We start from the raw sequence: 17658 nt of genomic DNA on the forward strand, positions 1-17658 counted from the left end.
AGTGAAGTTTTGAACTCTGGGTGCTCATATGCACTCAGATATTGATCTGGGTATGTTTTCCCACTACCTGCTTAAAAAAAATCTCTGCCCTGGAAAAAGGTTAAAAGACTTGATTTAAACTCCGATTGATAAAGAAAAGACTTCAAGGTGACCTTTTCAATACAGGCTGAATTTGGGGTCACTTTTCAAGCTCAGATTGCAATAAGGAAACAGGATTTGTAGGGAGATTGATGGATTGGATTAGTGGCCTCTCATTTTTGCTATGTTACCATCCCAATATCTGATGTTGGACCTTCAATTAAGCAGTTCAGCAAAGCAACATGTATAGTTTTGTTCAAGGTATTTTTGGATGAAATGAGACCTGTCCTAGGCTAGTGAGGAGAAACAGCTCAAGGTATTGAAGACTTTCCACCATTATACCCCACTCAGTGCTCTGAAGCATCACCCACATATACTCATCTACAAATTGCTGCTGCCAGCTTTGGGAGGTTCTTTTTATACCTCTGCATCCTAAGGTAATTGAAAAACAGTATTACTTTTCCCAACTTCCCCAAAAATCTTTCTGATTTTGGTCCTTTCCACTAGCAGTATGTTCTTGCTGTAAAACTTCATAATACACATTTAAATTTAAACTGTTAAGCCATATATGATATATATGAAAAGTATATGTGTGTATATATACATATAAATATATATATATATTATCTTGGTTTTGTAGCTGAAGTTCCTCATAGGTTGCCTTCCCCATGGGCCTTGAATACCAACTTAACAATCATCCGGTCTTCAAGCAGAGTTCAGTTAAAGCTGAACATGCACCTTTTCACCATCTGCAGTTAATCATGTCTTCTGAGGCTACCAGCACTGCAGAATGTTTTCTTGAGTCTCACCAGGGCCTTTAAGAAGAATTAACTGGGTATATTTCCTCTGGTGCAGACACTGATGTTTGGCCACAGGAGAAAACTCTAGGATTCTTTTTTTTTCCCCTCTTGCACTCATTGAAATTTGTGCAGGATTTTGTGAGAATTCACCCCAACCATCTGGCTCATAATCGTGTGAGACATTGCTGAAGGATGACAGACAGAAAAAATGGACAAATATATATTGTTTTATCACCCTGTGTTCTCCCCACGCTGGGGGTGTCAGAGACAATAACCCAGGATGGATTCTCCTTTATAACCACAATAAGGGACACAGTGATGCAGTGCCATCAGGGAAGGATGCTCTAACAAGAGCATGTGGTTCCTTAAACAGTGCTGACCTCCTGGTGATGAGGGATTTTCAAAGTCCAACCCAAGGAGACCTATTTCTGGTTCACTTCTCACTGCTCAAAGAGGTTTGTCTGTGCCAAGGAGAGGAAGGTGGTGCTGGCTGGACAGTGCCTCTGCACAGCCAGTGCCTGGGGAACAAGTTGGATCCCACCATGGAGCAGCTTTGGAGTCAACGCACGGCTGAGCTGCTGCCTCTAGGGATCCTCTTCTGCAGGCTGGACCCAGGGTGCTGGTGGGCTCCTTTCTCCCCTCTTTTTTTTTAAATTTTTTTTTCCTACAGCAAGGGGAACCTTGGAAGAAAAGTGGATTCTCTTGGTGTGCAGCCTCACAGGAGCACCAGCATGAAATTTGTTGCTACTTGTGACTCAGGCACAGGGCAAAGGAGCACAATCATGCACAGACCTGGAGGGTTAAATGAGGACCAGCTGCTCTCCACATCAGATTAGTAATTCCTTTGTATGATCCTCCTCCTCTTTATCCCTCTCTGCATAATTTGCTGCCTCTTAACAATAGCCTAAATCACCCAAACCACAGTAATTTTAGAGCCCAGCAGGCAGGGCTGTCTCACATTACTCCTCCTTCAGGGGTTTCCTTCTGCAGGAGGAGCTGGTGAGATGGAAAAAGGGATGTGCAGACAGAACAAGCCAAGGAAACCTCAGGCAGAAACAAAGACAGAGCAAGGTCCATTTGGGGTGTTAGGAAAACACAGATCTGAGGGAACACCTCATCAAGCCACAGACATAAAAACAGCTCCTGTGTCAGTCCTGTGAGAAAGGGAGTTGGAGGAGGTGGGAAGGAAGGAGATGGAAATTGGGCAAACTAGAGAGAGATTTTCTAACAAAATCATAACTTGAGCCTGAGATCTGTCTCTCAACACCTCATGTTTTTGCTCCATATGGCCTCACTTCTGGAATTTTCTTGTTCCATGGGTTTGGCTGCATTAACCACCCGTTTAATGACCACCAAGCAAAGCTGTTGGTGGGGAAATGACTGGGCATGGGGCAAGAAATGATATTACTACCTGGAGTCTACAGACACACACACATACACACACACACACACACAAAAGAGATGATGTTACATTTCTTTCAAAATTGTCCTTTTCCTTTTTCTCTTTGTGATGATGGTGAGGACGGCAACAATCAGAAGCACTTCCAAGCTGCCTGGAGCTCCAGCTGGAAAATGCAGAACACAAGGCTCTTTCACCAAATTTTCTGCTTTGAGATGGTCCAGGAATTCTGTCACAACAGATTTTTCTAAAAGTCTTTATGCAGTTCCACATCTGGAGGAAACTGCAATTTGTCTAAAAATACTTCTTTATTTTACACCCAACTTTGGGGTCAGTTCTTGTTCTGTACTTTGCAATAGGGACTACAGGTTTAGTCTGAACCACTTCCAAATCATACTTCTTTCTTTAGTGACACCCTTCTAATAATCATATATTTTCCAGAACATATTCAATATATCTGGAATTTTTTAGCAATTATGGTGTAGGCTAGACCCTTCAAACTGTGAATAAGGGCAGTGCCTGAACAACACTGAAACAGTACTATCAAAACCCCCTAAATACTCAAAATTAGAAGGAAAAGCTTAATGCTGTGACCTGAACCTGTGCTGCAATATCTGCATGGGTGTGCAAGCAGGCGGCAGCATGGCACTGAGGTTGATGGCTGGGGTGGGAATGATGCCAAAAAGGGCAATGATTGACCATGGGATGTCTGTGGGGGTCAGTACTGGCTGAGCAGAGCTCTGCTGGTACCTTTTGGAGGCAGCAGTGGTGGTGCCTGGGACACTTTTGTGTCTGCTTGGGGTGAGGGGGAAAGCAGTCTAATCAAGGCTGTTGCAAAGATAAGGGAGATTTTCAGTGCTGCTCCCAAATCAAGGAAGGTGAAGAGCTGGGAGATGAGGGGGATGAGGGCTGGGAGAAAGTCTCATGTGGCACCAGTTAAGCCAGCCCTGTGAGGCATCTGCCTGCTGGGACACTGTGGGGGTGCCAGAGGACACCAAAGGCCAAAGCTCACGCTGAGTTCACTGTAAGCAAACTCCTCCCCAGGAACTCATTTCTGGCCCTGCAGCAGCTCAGCCGTGGAAAGGCTGCTGCCTGCCCCAGGCCCTGGACTCTGCTGCATCTCTGCTGGCTGGGGAAACAGGAGGCACTGGAGTCTGCTCCATCTCTGCAGGGCAGCACTGGCTGGGGAAACGTGAGTCTGGACACTGCTGAAAGCAGGTTCTGCTGGGCTCCTGGCCCTGCTGTAGCAGGCAGAGCTGTGCATCCCAGGTTGAAGCAGTCCATAGCCCTGAGCCCCTGTGACTCAAGGGTGGAAGGTAAGCCTCTGTGTTCCTGCTGGGAGACATTCTCCAAGCTGCCAGGCTGCTGCTGAGTCCTGGTCACTTCCCACTTTCTTGTGATTATCCATCTCAGCAATAGGATGCTGTTAAGTGTCTGATTACTGTGTTGTTGAAGCCTTAAGCCTGAAATCTGACTATCACGTGGTCCCTCGAGGGGCAGCCAATCCCCCTCCAACCCTCCACCAGTAATCCTTCCTTTCCCCTGGAAAAATAGTAAAACAGAAAGACAAGTGGTATCTGTCTGCAGCAGCACTTTCCAATCAAGTGAAAACTAGCTGGAAAATCAAATCAGCTGGTAAGTTGCTGCAAAACACAACTCTATCTCCTTAAAATCTCCTGTTTTGAGGGGATGAGCTGAGCAGCAATAGCTGCTGATGTAAAACAAACCACTATGCCTCCTATCTCCTCTCCAAGCACCCCTCCCTGCAGACGCATGAGTCTGAAGGAGGCAGATGCTCTCTGAAGACTATTTTTCTCTGTTAAATAAATTCACTTTCAAATAATGTGTAATTAAATGTGTGGTATTGAATTAATGTTTTATTCTGAGTGCTTTGGCAGCAGGGGACCTAGGGGCCTGGCTGGTGGAAAGAAAACATGCTCACCAGAAAGACTCCCTTCTCCTCTCTCTTTCCCTTTTCCTCCCACCCTGCCAAGAATCCCAGTCCCTGTTTCCAAGAGCTGCTGGAGTGTATCAATGAGTTGGTGAGGACGATGCTTTGTGTAAGATCCCTTTTGTGATACGTTGTCATGGGGCTCTTGGGCATTCACCCAGTGCAAAGACCTCTGCAGCCCACTCCTTTCCCCCTTCTACCCATGTCTTGATATTCTTAGCCTTCATCCTCAGAAGATGCTAGCTGTCTGCTAACCTTGTACACAAAAGGCAGAGCCTAAGTGTCCCCTCAGGATGAGAAGCTGGTGCTGGATGCCCAAGGAGACAGAAGCTGCTGAAGCTGGAAAGGCAGTTTATCCTTCCAGCCTAGTGTCAGACAGAAATCGGGACGGTGCAGACAATGTTGGGAATCATTGGATGGTTTTTAAGCCTTTACCTGGAATGTTAGTAAGGTTTTGGTCCCATCAGCAGTGTTTTGTGTTCCTGGGAGCCAGCTGAGGAGGAGATGGTGCATGCAGAGACATTGGCAAGCACAGGGTGAACCTGTCCCCAGGCTTTGCAGAGGTGACAATAGCAAGGGGGACAAGAGTGACTGTCTTAACCTGAGAGGATTTTGAGATGTGTCTTGAGCATGAGCAGATTAAGGAGAGGCTGGGTTAGGGCACAATTAGGAACCCATTTACAGCTGCCTGCTGCCTAACCCCAACCCTGGCAGTCACAGGGAGCCTTGGGAGCATTGGGTTTCTTTTAGTAAAGTCTTCAAGGTCTCCATACTAAAGGACATTTTAATCATTGACAACAGCTGAGGTGAAGAGATTTACCTTGTTGGATCAACATCCTGTTGATGTGAACTCTTTCTTGCGTAAATCCAGAAAGTCATAAACCTGCAGGAAGAGGGGGAGATGGATTCTGACTCAAAGGCGAGAACACACTGCTGTGCAAGGCATGGATGTGCTGAAGGGTTCCTTCATTTGCTGCTGTGGTCATTGTGAGGCTGGGGGTGATGCTCAGGATCCTTCCTCTTGCTTTATCTCCTTTTGTTTAGATGTCCCCAGGATAACTTTGTTCTGCAGTTGGTTCTGCAGGACTATGCTGTTTTGTGCTTCCTGGCTGAGTCTGCTCAGCACCCGTGAGACACTTTGTATTGCTCTCTTCATAAAATAATTGCTAAGTGGTTTGTACTCAGATTTATGGGACTTAAATGAATGAGAAAGGCTTGAAGTTTTGTGTTTGTTTTTTTTTTTTTTTTAATAGGAATGTCAGGTGGTTTAAGGTCAGAGAGAAGTTTTTGCTTAAAAAGTGAGCGTGGAATGGTGCCGAGCGCATTCTAACTTTACTATTTTTCAGATTTTTTTTTCCATGAAGTAAATGAGAATTTGCTTTGGTCTGGGTTTAAACTTTGCAGGTATGTCACACCAGGTAATGTCACCTGCTTCCAGGTGGTTGTCAGGGTGTTTTGGTGAGGGAGCCTGGTGGGCTCTGGAGTTGCTTCTGATGAGCTGTTGGTTTAAGGGGTGCTTGTGCTTTGCCTTTCTATCAGCTCTTTTACACACACACCAGACACACACACATATACAAAAACTCCCTTTCCCTTCAGCTCCAAGAGCACTGTACATGAGCATTGTTGTTGTTGGTGGTCGCTGTGTGGCTGCTTTCAGAGCTGGTACTGCAGCTCAAAGGGTGCTAATCCAGTCACTGGATTAGCTGCAAATCACACCCCTCTGTGCAGCTTCAGGGCTGTTCTGCAGCATCTCTCCCTCAAATCAGGGCTGGCTGGAGTCAGCTGGAAGCTGAAAGGCAGCACTTTGGGTCAGGGCTTCCTCTCCATCTGCTATTGCAGCAGCAAAGCCAGAGGAGCTGGTGATGTCCTGATTGCCAGAGGTATGCTTGGAAATGGTGGATGTCAGGTATTTCCAAAGCATCACAGATCTGGCATGCAGAGGTTGCTCCTCTCCTGTTTTCCTGAGCTCAATTGCACTGAACTTTAGCTCCTGGTGTAGATTGGTATAACTGGATCATTCTTTTAGCCAAGATTGTCCAGCTAAATGCGTCAAGGCCTGTTATTTTTTACCAAGGTCCATTTAGCAGCATGTAGTGCATTACCTCTGGGTCTGCTGGGTCAGCTGAGCAATAAAGCCTCCTTCCCACCTGGGAGCTGCACTCATGCCTTGTGCTGCTCCCAAGGAATGAAGGGGATGGTAAGAAAATGAAAAGAACTGCAGAAACATAAAATAGCTTTCTCTTACAGTCTTTATGAAGGAGTACGATCGTTAACTGAGCTGAAAGCTGTGGTTGCTCCACCAAGTTCCCAAAGATTTAGATATGCTTTACATAAATCTCTATGATTTGTGTCAGAACTGCTCCATGCTTATAATCATGACTTTTTTGAGTCCAAGTCCTTGAGGGGTGCCTTACAGAGGAACTTGGCAAAGACCCAGTGTCTGGGCACCGTGCCGAGTTGTTGGAACATGTACCTGGGCCCTTTCCCAGAGGTGGCTCATGTCAGAGCTGGGAGAAAAGCCACCAGAAGTGAAGGGCTACCTACTTGGAGTCCAGGCAGAGATAAGAAACAGCCTGTTTATGTCTCCATTTTTTAAAATGATGTGGGACTGATTCTCCCTTTGTTTACATGTACTTCACAGCAGTCCATGATTGAAATCAATATCCTCCATTGACTTTGATGGATTTGCACCAGGTGAGGAGGGAGACTTGGGCTCTGTGCAGCCTGCCTATGTGTTATCTTCTCTTTCTATAAGACAAATCTGTGAGAGAATGCCTTGCCAGCCCTCCAGTGGCAGGGCTTTTTAATCTGGGCCTGCCCAATGCGCGCGCTCTGCTCTGATCGGGTACACTGGGCAACTCATCGAGTTTGGTTCCCATCCAGGCTGTGATTGACTGCCTGACATGAAGGGCTCTCTGCTTGGTACTTACATGTGGTGGTGACAAGATTTCCAGCGTAAATCGTAAGCTTTGTTTATTTGATTTTAATTGTGGCGGAGCAGCGGAGCTGTGCTGCATTTATTCACAAGAGTTATTCCAGCAGTGTCAAGGAAGAAATGAATGAATCACATTGACTAAGTGAGAACTTTGCTACCTTTTTGTGGACAACTTATGTAGAAAGAAAAGAGAAAATTCTTTGGCATAAATTAGTTGTTACAGCAAATGACTCAGCCACTGCTGAAAAATGTCATTGTTGTTATCATTTATAAAGCGCTGTTGATGCAAATGAGGCATTAGAAGCTTATGAAAATCAAGACCATATCTACAAAGAGCCCAGGATCGGGATACCCTAGAAACAGATCTAAAATAAGTCAGGATTAAAACAGGGCTTGAACAGCAAAAGGGGCAAAAAATAGAGAAGAAGAAAAAGAGAGAAGAAATGCCATGATGTGAAAAAGCAAAGGGAGGCAGGGGCTGGTGGTGGAGAGGTGCAGGAAAGGACCTGCCTTTAGGGAAAACAGGGTCACATGTGGAGGGTGAAGAAAAATTTATAGAAAATTGATATTGGTCCTTTCTAGGCTAGAAGAGGAATCTTCCAATGAAGAGGGCAGCAAAAGGGGAAATGTCTATAATTTTGGTCTATTCCACCAGCAAGCTATAGGTTGTTTGTGAATTGATTGTCCAGGGTCAGGAAACCCACTAGAAATACAAAAAGACAGACTGCTTGCTGTTTGGGAGTTCGAAAGATGATGTGAGGAATTAATTTAAATTAATTTAACAATTGAAATTGACCTGGTGTAAATGATCCAGCATTAGTAGTTTTACAGTTTGCTCTAACTTAACTACTGGCACTGCTCATGGTTTACTCTGGAGATTGATTTGTCCATTTTCCTCCCACTGTAGTCATCTGTGTCCAAACACAATCATGTGCATTCAGGTTTCAAGAGTATTAGCAAACCATGGTTTCAAAGATGCTGGTTGTGATGGGAATTTGAAATGCAGAATTTGCAGTGTCACTGAACCCATCTCTTCTTCATCTGATGCCCAGGACTGATTTAGAAATGAGACAGTAATTGGAAAATTAGATTCATGAAATGTACTCATACAACTTCCCAATATCTGCTCATGTGATTGAAAAGTGGTGGTTATTCAAAACAAGGTGTTTCCATTGCACACAGTCTATTACCAGCTCCATATGCTCTACCTGGAATTTGGAGGTTGAGTTGGGGTCTTTTTGTCTTGACCTTGCCATAAGATAGAGAGATTCTGCAATATGAGAGTAAAAGATGAGAGAAGAATCATTGAATCAGGGATGTAAGTGGAAAAGTTCTGATTTTTCCAGGCTCTATCACAAGGGCCAGTGCAAAAGTGACCCACTGGGACATGCTAGGCTGAATTGTGAAGAAAGCAGAATTAATCTTGTTCCCTCTTCTTCTTCCCCAGTATCCCATGGCTGTGTTGGGTTCACAAGTTGAGCAAACTAGAAGGTGTTTGTCTCGAGGAGAGAAACAGACATGACTAAGGACATGTGGGAACAAGTGATGGGGAGGAAGAAGTTTCTGGTTTCAGACAGCCACTTTTCTGACTAAATTCACTTTAAGCACAGATCAAGTCATCTGTCCTGCAAAAGGTTCAGAGGTGGTTAGGTAAAGATCCCTTTGCAGATCCAAAGCTGCCATCCTTCTGCCTTGGCTCTTCTAGAGAAAGGGAAACTTTCTGCATGTGTAAAAGTGGGTCCCAGACTTACTGTTGTTAATGTTTTAACTTACCCCCACACTGCCTTGAGTTAAAGTCAGCCAAGTGCAGGTCAGGTGCTTTCTGATGTGGTTAATGGGCTATTCAGAACAACAGTGAAAGCAAAAATTTGAAACACCTGCTCTGTGTGTTAAACCCTGATGGACAAGAAGGAAAGTGGGGAATCTGCCCAACTTTTCTTCTGTGTCATGAGAAAATATACTGAATCCAAACCAAGGACTGGAAGGTGTTTCATTGTAAAGTGGAATTACTTCAGTGTCAGGCACTCACATCCTTCCCATAGGTACAGCATGGCTTTGAATGAGTTCACATCATGCTGTCAATTCTGCTTATTTTCCTGTCAGGTCTTGCTGTGGCTTCTGCATAGGATCTTCTTATGAATTGTCTTGTTGTCTTGTTTTTATAAGTAAATGGTACATGGGGAGGAAAAAAATAAAGAGAGTGGTGCTTCGGGAGAGGCAGTTTGCATACACCTTGTCTACAGGGCTGACTGCAACACAGCCGAGACAGATTAGCACAGCACTGCCTGCCTAAAACAAATAAACACCAGCTGTTTATCAGACAGGGCTCGGCTTCCTCCAGGAGGAGGTAAACAGATTTATGCAGATGAACCTCTGAGGTGCCCTTGCAGCACAGCATCTTTCATGGCTATTTGGCCTTCCTCATGAGTTACAGCCAGGATGGGCGAGCGCAGAGGTGCAAGGTGAGCACAATAACGCCTCTGGCTACACCGTGACATGGGGGTTTGTCACTGCCTTGTGGTTAAACCTGTATTTTATAGTGGGTTTGAATTAATCATAGTGCTGATCTCGCCGTGAAGGAAGAATTTGATCTAAACTTCACTACTTCAAGCCTCTAGCATGTGGAAAAGCAATTTATTATAACTCACTTATTATTCCATTTGTGCCTAAAATACTATGAAGGAAAATTTATGGCTATTTGAGGTTGAGAGAAATTGTGATCAGCAAATGTGCTTTTCTGATTCTACATTAAGATTGTCCAGTTGCTGTCAAACTACTTAACTTCATGACCCTTTTATTTTTATAACCACCCCAGTTAACTTTCAATCCAACGGTGCTACACAAGTCCACTACTGCAAAAGGATTGCTTCTCCCTCAATTCAACTCTGTCTGCCATAATATCACATTTAATTCTTCACATGAATTTTCCCTGAAACTTCTCAGGTGACTCTTAACAGCTAGCTGTAAAATCTGACTCAGACAGATGGGACATTATTTTAATAATATAGATGTAATTACACAGTTTGGATGCCAGCTCTCAGAAATGTCTGATAATTTATTAAGATGTTATTGGGAGCTGAAAGTTTTGGGCAATACCCTGGAGAGTTTAGAAAGAGAGGTTTGCCTCGGTTCTTATGGTGTTACTCATCAGAAGTGTAAAAATTCTTAAATAGTATTGCTGGTTTTTCTGAGACTGTTTCCTATTTAACTTCATCTCACACCAAATGGGACAATCCTATTGTGATTGCTACATTTCTGAGATTTTAAAAATATCCTTGGGCTCCTCTTAGTACAAGATAATTCCTCACAGCTTTCTTGATTGCCGCTATTTGGGAGACCAAGGATGCAAATATGTGGTTTGTCAATACAGTAAGACCAAGGTAATGTAGTGATGAGTGCTATAGAAATGCTTGCCAAACCAAAGAGGATAAATCCCTTTTCCTCTACTCCATGAAGTAAATTGGTGCCATTTGAGCTTTTCTTATATTAGGAGTTTCCTCACCCAAGTGCATTGCTTTACATTTCAACACATTATATCTCAGATTTCTCCAGGTACTCCTTAAACGCTCAGCTAAACCAGGTGGAGAAGGCAAAGTCCACATGTGATTCGTTCTCCCTGGCTTCCACTCCAGGTTTAAAACCAAAGTCCTTTTGGATGTGCCTACTAACACGTGCCTTAATGTTACTAATATTATTAATATTGGTAAGAAACAGTTTTCAGCCTATTGAACAATTAAGAAAGGTCAATGGGAATTCCCAGAGAGGTGTCTTTCATTACAAGGCCCATTGCTTGTGCAATCTTGCAGCATCCATCTTCCCAAGCAAGCCAAGGGCCCAGAGATGGCAGCTCCATAAACCTGCCTCTGAGCTCCTAATTAAAAAGCTTAATTGCATGAAAGCCATTAGGATGCTTGTGTTCCATTGGCTTTTTGATGCATTAAGTGGTACCTATGTGACCCCTCAGGTTGATACAGGTGCCTGCTCAGGTGCCTGGGTGGCAGGAGCTGGTGGCAGATTGTGATGTGTCCCTGCAGCCCGTCTGAAACCCAGAGTTAGTCACGTCCACCTCCTTCATCTGCAGGGAAACACACCTAATCTGAGGGACACATACCTTTACAGCTCCTGAGGCACAAGGAAGAGATGGAAAAGGACCAAAGGTGGTCCAGTTTAAGAGCAAACAGATTCAGGGTTATGAACATCCCAGGGGTGTGGAAAGAGGGCACTGTCCCACGTAATGCCTCTGCTTGAGGAGACCTCTCATATATCAGCTTTAGCTGACTGGGCACTGGAGAAGAGTGCACAGCTCTCCACTGGCCTTCATGACCATCAGGCTGAAGCTGGGAGTGGTCTGTGCTGCCACAGTTCTCATGGTGATGGACAGTTCACAGAGATAAAATTTTGGGTGCTGTCCCTTCAGAAAATGCTGCGGTGGCTGTGCATCTCTAACTGCTTCTACAGTTCCAAGCATTAAAAACCCTTTTTTTTTTTTTATATTGCTGAGGAATTCTAGGGGTGCTGTGATGCCACAAAGGTGCTTAGAGGCTTGCTGTGCCTTAGTGCTGCCCTCAGAAGAGAGCAAGATCTTCCAGCAACCCATGGCATTTGATGATGACACAGAGTCAGTGGATATCCCATAGTCACTAACCTGCCCCTGTAGGTGCCTGGAATCTGGGAAGATTTAATCCTCAGGAATGACCTGTTAGCTGAGCAAAACACTTTTCCTTGGCCTCTGTACCTCTGGTAAATTAAAGCTACTGCTCTTGTGATTCTTCCTGAATCCTCGGTTGCTATTCTCTGTCAGTCCTCGTTGTCCTAAATGTCAGTGGAAAGGATCATTGAAACTAATGGGTTCAGTTCATCTGTTGTGCCAGTGATGGTATCCTGGGATGACCTTCTTTCTGAGGGAACAGTCGTGTAGGGGAAGGCTGCTGGGTCAGGGTCCTGCTGCAGGGCAGTACTCAGCACTTCCAGCCAGCTCCTGGTAATGCCCTAAGGAGCATGGGGGTCACTGGTCCTCCTCCTCCCGGGAATGCTTTGACTTACCAAGCTTCAGCCTCAAAAAATCTGTCATGTTTGAGTTTAAACTAATCCCAGTTGAAATGCAAAACTCAACAGGACCTTCTAATCTCACCTGGCCTTTCATTGGAAGGATGTGACCTTTGCTACACCTCACAGGAGACGGATTATTTCCAGGATCATTCCAAAGAGATTCAAGTCTTTGTAGCAGAATTTGCCCCCGAGGACAAGCTTGCCATGAGCTTGTCATGAGAACTGATAAACCTCAAGTACTTTCCTCGCAGATGTTTTGCATGAGACTAACTCCATCACAGAGATGGCTGCGTTCTGTGGGTGGGTAAAAAGATCCCCGTTGATATTTTTGCGAAGCAATTTCAGTTCCCTTGCAGCTTGCAAGAAAATTGAATTAGTTGTTTTCCATTCGCTGAATTAACCCTGATTCATTCTTCCCTCAACCCTCTTCCTCTTCCTCCCCTCCCTCCAACAGATGTCCAGCATATTAAGAGGAGAGACATCGTTTTGAAGAGGGAGCTGGGAGAAGGTGCCTTTGGGAAGGTGTTCTTGGCCGAGTGTTACAACCTCAGCCCCACCAACGACAAAATGCTGGTGGCAGTGAAGGTAAATGCCAAGGGCGAGTGGCAGAGAGCAGGGGCTCGCCAGTGGAGCGAGACTGGATGAGCCTGTGTGGGAAAGGGAAGCAGGGGAGGGCTGGGGGCCAGGGGTGGAGATTTATCTGATGCCGGAGACTGTGGTAAATCCAATTAGTCACACAAAGTTTCAGTGTTTCGCTTCAAGGTTGTCTGTTCTCACCAGTGCCAAAGCCTCCCTTCCTGCTGACACGGCCAGGAGACAGACAGGGAGGAGAGGCTGGTCTGGGAGCTGTGAGCTCCTGTGCAGCTGCAGCAGCACAGTGTGGATCCAACTCCCTCCAGCAGGCACTGCGGCCCTGCTCCTTCTGGATTTTATCTTTTTGTGTAACATGCAGAAGCTGAAACATAAAAAGGCCTCAGCAAAAATGAGCAATGAAAGCTAAGCATGATGAGCCAATTTTCTGGGATCAATTTGCTGCAAGATGGGCAAAGCAACTCGGCTTGGCTCCACTCTGCTCCTGCTTGCTTAGCCACAGGTTGCTCCTGTTTTGAGTATTTTAAGCCAACATGAGTTCAGCTTGGCTTGTGCTGTGCTGCTTGCATCCTTGTGATATTCCTGGTGGGAGCTGTGCCCCATCAGTGTGGCTCTGGGCAGAGAAGAACACTCAGTGCAGAGCTGTGCTCTCCTCTCAAGTGGCACCAGTTGGCAGAGGCACAGTTTAATCCCTTGGATTTAACCAGTACTTCCTTGGAACAAGGTCTGCATTTGAACTGATGCTCTGCAGGGAGAAAGGTTCCAGCACTCTCTCCAAAGTGCTGGAGGCATCCAGTTACTTGTGACTTGTTCTAATCATTAGCAGCTCAAGCCTCTTTGTTTTTTAGCTCAGATGTCCCCTTTTGCTCTGGCAGTGAAGTGCAAGATTGCACCTTTCACCTCTTAGACTGGTTAAAGCTGAGGACATGAAGACACCCACGTGATTAATTGTTTGATTATAGGGTTGGTACCTGCCTATCAGTCAGCCATCCCTCAGCAAGCCTGGCTCCCGAGTCTCTTCAGAGTTTCATTTGCATGTAGGCAGAAACAGCACCCGAACTTGTTTCTGTTAATTGCTACTATGAGCTTACATCTCCAGAGTGCCTTTCATCCTGCAAGATCATACAGCTCCAGCTCTGGAGCAGAGCCCTGGAATCTGGCTTCTTGCCAGCTCTGGGAGTGGCAGGGAAAAAAAATCCCTCTAATTTGGGCCACGTTATAAGTCTGAGGGGAAGAAAAGAAAAAAAAAAAACAAAACAAAAAAAAGAGGACAGGAATAAAGGCTTTACATATTAACTTGAGATTTGGCTGCAATTCCAGAAGATCTCATGCCCCCAGCTGAGGCTGAGAACTACCTCCTCCCCAGTCACTGCAGCTCAGAGCAGCAGCAGGACTCCCTGGTTAAGGGCAGCTGAGTCCACAGCCCAGAGCCTGCCTCTGCCCTGCTCCCAGGGACTCTCTTCCAGGGCCAAAGGAAGGGGCTGTGTTACTCTCCCGCTTAAATGGACTCAGATTTTTAGCAGATCTAAAGGTTGCAGCCCTGCAGATAAACTGAGTTTTGATGTGAAGGCATGGACAAGCTTCCTGTTTTATTCAGCTTGCTTCTAAAAGCATCCTAAGAAATGCACAAACACTATATCCAGTAGAGTGTTAAGGTGACAAAGTCAAGTACTAGAAATGCTGGAGGGGCTGTGTGCAGGGCATGTCCTCTGAACACTTTATTTTTCATTTCTCTGTGGCTGCTCCATTGTGGGGATCACTCCTGTGCTGGAAGCCTCCAGATGTGAGTGTACCCATTTCCACAGCCCCCCAGCAAGTTACTGGGGTTGTATCATCCCCTTTTGCAGAGGGCAGAAGCAGGAAAACTGAACTGAAGAGATCTGCTTAAGTTGAAGGATGGAGTTACCAACCTCTCTCCAGCCCCATGGACAGCAGGTACCTGACCCAGAGTGAGCCCTGCTGCAGCAATAAACACATGGTGCTTGTGGAAGCCTGGTCCTGAGGCTGCATGAGAGGGGATTTTCCAAGTAATATTAGAACAACTGGCACTTCATGATGACAGCTGCAACCTGCAGATGCTCAGGGATTTGCCAGAAGTTTTGGAGGAATTGTGTGATGGAGACACACAAAAAAAAAAAAAAAATCCACCCTGAACCTTCCTGGGAGAGGCATTTCACTGATTTTACTGAGATATCCCTTCTCTTTCTTTGGTTCTGGTCTTCTTTCCATGTTCTATCCCTTCCAGCTCCCTCATTTCTACATGCTTGGCTGTGCAACCTTAGCAATGAGGAGGGGGTTAATAACTTTTTTTGGGTGTGTGATATCAACAAACTTACAATCTTAACACCTTATAAAAAAGATTGTGTGTGAAGGAGATGAAACCTAAACTCACTGCAGCTTGAAATATTATGTGCAACCACAGGAAAAAGGGGGAGAAAAGAGTGATGGGGGAAGGGACTATTTTCCTGCAGAAAAATAGGGTGGCATCAACATTATGAAGATATTAAATGACTAAAAGTAATTGGGTGCCTGAGATAAGGATGGATGCTTTGCCATCTGCACCATGTAGCTAACATTCATCTAAATATCTCCAGTCAAGCTATCCCAAAGGGCAAAGAATCAAAATAGATTTATGCCATGTGAATAGCAGTTTGGGGGCAGAATGAGATGAGGCAGTATCCTAAGACTTGGGGAAAAGCCTCACAGCAGGTCTGCTCCAAGGGGAAAAGCACCTTCTCTAGAGCCAGCAGCACCATGGGCCAGCCCAGGTGCAGTAACAGAGTGCTGGGCCCCATCCTCCATGCACAGCTTGCTGATATTTAGCATCCCTTTTTGCACATAAATTGCAGCCTGCAGCTGCTCAGGCCGCCTCTGCTGTCTGCATGGGGACATTCAAGGCATGGGGAAAAGGGGAAGGTATATTTGTGTGTTGGTAAGGGGAGAGCTGCCCAGTGTCCCCATCACTGAAGGGCAACTGGTGCACATCAGACCAACACAGGATAAGTGGAACAAGTTTCCTTGAGTCCTTTTCAGGATCTGAGTCCTGAAATTATTCAGCTCCTGTTAGGCTGCACAGTTAAAGCCAGAATTGGTCCTAAGCAGTCCTGGCATGTGGAGGATGCAGAGAATATGATGCACGACCAGCAACTCAAAACTCATTTTCTTGAATTTTTCAAAGACTGTGCTGATTCTTGTGGCCATTTCATCTTGTCAAATGGTCTGGACTTAAAGTTTTTTATCAAGTTCCCTCCCTTGATAGCCTGAGATGACAACAAGCTGCTTTCAGACTAACTCTCCAATGTGACTGCACAAAAATGCACAGACAAGCCAGAACCCAACCCTGGAGAACCCTCCCTTGCCATCAGCTACAGCCACAGCAGCATCTTCATGGCAACTCTGCAATGTCGGGCTGGTCCACACCACCTGAAGCCTTCAAGTTGCATTGCAATGGCAAAATGGCATTCTCAAATTGTGGGAGATGAGATATTCTCAATAAGGATACTGATTTCAGCATCAGTCTGCTAGGGGAGTTGTTATAAACAGCAGGAAATAAAAACATGATTTTAAAAATTATGAGAAAAGACTTGACAGTGTCCTTCTTCAGAGGCAGTTTGAAAAATCCACACAATAACTGCACAGCCTGGCAAATCCATCTTCTGAATAAAGGCAGTGTAGTCAGCTATTTCAAAATAAAAGACAGATAGCAAGGACTGGCTGGCTGAGGAATTTAATAATAATGAGATATGAAGCCATTCACCCCTAGGTCACCAGTATAAATTCTCCCCAAGCTGGGAATAATTGGAAGCTATTACCCTCTGAGGTATGTTTGCTGCTGCCTAGGAAATGAGTTGGGGAGCTCAGTGGGGCAGTAACTACAGGAATGACACACAAACATGGTGCCACCAGCACAACTGGACCAGTGGTTCTTTTCCACTCCCTTCCTCATCAGCTCCTCACAGATTTTGTAACCCCTTTGTTTTGCTTTTCCCCCACCTGAGCCCACTCTGTGTGTGTGTGTCCATCCCTCATTCCAGGCTCTGAAAGACCCCACATTGGCAGCCCGCAAGGATTTCCAGCGGGAGGCAGAGCTGCTCACCAACCTGCAGCACGAGCACATCGTCAAGTTCTACGGCGTGTGCGGGGACGGCGACCCGCTCATCATGGTCTTCGAGTACATGAAGCACGGTGACCTCAACAAATTCCTCAGGTGTGTGGCAGTGAGGGCACGGGAGGTGCTGTGGGGCTGCCCCACAGCCTCGGAGGAACTTGTTCTAGCTCAGTGGTGCACCAATGGTGTCATTATTCAGCGGGGTGAGAAGTGAGAGATGGTTGTTCCAAGGGCAGCTTGGAGGTGGTGATGGTACTCGCCAGATTCAGGGCTTTGGTAGCCCTATCCCAACATTTTCCCTTAGGTAATCTCAGGAGCTGTGGAAACCAGGGTTTTCTTCTCCCACCTCAACAAGTTTGAAGCTGCAGGAAGCATGGCTGTCATCCTTCTCTGCCCTGTGGGGACAGAAGGACATAAAGCCACAGCTGTCAGCAGCTCCAAGTCCTGCACGCCCAGCAAAGCCATGTCCCCCTGAAGCAGGAGGGCCACTTGCCATCACTCCCTCAGTACAGAGCTCCTGCTTCAACAGCACAAGAACCAAAATATTCCTTTGAGAAATTGGTTGGTGTCCTTGATTTGATTTGCATCCTGGGTGTTAACTGGTCTTTGGTTCTCATTCCTGCATTCAGAAAAGACCTGAGAAATGTTGGAGGAATCTCAGGCAGTGCCTGTGGGGTCCATCCCTGTTCCCTGGTCCCTAACCTGTGGCACCAGCCTACTCATGAAGTCAGGCAAGGCCTGAAGAAG

The 17658-nt window shown here is 45.7% G+C and overlaps 1 protein-coding gene across 2 annotated transcripts in view; it reads left to right on the top strand.

The window, feature by feature from the left end:
- NTRK3 (neurotrophic receptor tyrosine kinase 3) overlaps nt 1-17658 on the top strand; it is a 216634-nt gene that overhangs the window by 150622 nt on the left and 48354 nt on the right. For both annotated transcript variants that reach the window (XM_038146716.1, XM_038146717.1), the window contains exons 13-14: nt 12667-12797; nt 16838-17010. In XM_038146716.1, the coding sequence (XP_038002644.1) occupies nt 12667-12797; nt 16838-17010 (304 nt within the window). The remainder of the gene's footprint in view (nt 1-12666; nt 12798-16837; nt 17011-17658) is intronic.

The sequence above is a fragment of the Motacilla alba genome, chromosome 10, assembly GCF_015832195.1.
Source record: "Motacilla alba alba isolate MOTALB_02 chromosome 10, Motacilla_alba_V1.0_pri, whole genome shotgun sequence".
Classification (NCBI taxonomy): Eukaryota; Metazoa; Chordata; class Aves; order Passeriformes; family Motacillidae; genus Motacilla; species Motacilla alba.